This window comes from Mesitornis unicolor, unplaced genomic scaffold (genome assembly GCF_000695765.1).
Source record: "Mesitornis unicolor isolate BGI_N332 unplaced genomic scaffold, ASM69576v1 scaffold19804, whole genome shotgun sequence".
Taxonomy (NCBI): domain Eukaryota; kingdom Metazoa; phylum Chordata; class Aves; order Mesitornithiformes; family Mesitornithidae; genus Mesitornis; species Mesitornis unicolor.
Window position 1 is genome coordinate 23,106 of NW_010182274.1, and position 773 is coordinate 23,878.

General features: G+C 54.3%; 1 protein-coding gene across 1 annotated transcript in view; it reads right to left on the reverse strand.

Annotated features, from left to right (window-relative positions):
* Nucleotides 1–773, reverse strand: part of LOC104540030 (PDZ domain-containing protein 2-like) — a 21,715-nt gene that overhangs the window by 11,379 nt on the left and 9,563 nt on the right. Inside the window, exon 7 of the mRNA XM_010183717.1 lies at nt 500–765. Coding sequence (XP_010182019.1) covers nt 500–765 — 266 coding nt within the window. The remainder of the gene's footprint in view (nt 1–499; nt 766–773) is intronic.

The following is a 773-nucleotide window of genomic DNA, read 5'->3' on the forward strand; positions in this document are numbered from 1 at the left end:
AAGAGAAGACAACTTAAGAATAATACTTAAAACCACTCCCCATTCTGCTCCCCTCCTCCTTTCCCCATGGTTTTAGCAACGGACATTAACAAAAACAAGGAGACAGTTACATCTGAGGATTACTTCTGGCAGGACAACAAGCTCGTTTGTCACTGCAGGCTGTGCTGGCTGCCAGCGCTGTGCAGCCTCCCTGCTGGGCGGGCAGGAGGCGGTGGCTGCTGTGCTATAACATGGCAAAAAACTGTCCAAAACCAGCTGGAAGGGACGCAGAAAAGGAGCCTGGCCCTGCGAGGATAAAATGTTTCATTCTGTACTGAAGCACAGTTCATGACAGCAAAAAAAACCCATGAGGGATGGCACATCAAATTGCGAGGAGAATGGTGGCTGCAGCCAAAGCTGAAATGTGCTTTGGGGTGGACCTGGGGCAATAAGGAAGCTTCGCCTTAGGAGAGACTTGCGGGGATGAAAACAAAACAGCAGTAGCAAAGCCAGCACCAACCTGATGGACCAGCTGTTTTCTGAGTGCTCCCCATCTGGAGAGCTGCTATGGGCCACGTCATCATCTGAGGCAGACCCCGGTGTTCCTGAGCCACTGTCCCGAGGGCTGCTGGCACCCATCCCCATCACACCTGCCTCAGCGGGGCTGCAGTGGGCCGGTGGGGCTGTGCTGCTCTGGGCAGGTGAGCCAAAGACTCTGCGGGGTGTGATTTCCAGCTCTGTCTTGAAGCAGGCAGGCTGCGGCAGCCCTGAGAAGCCTTCTCCACACAGTTTGT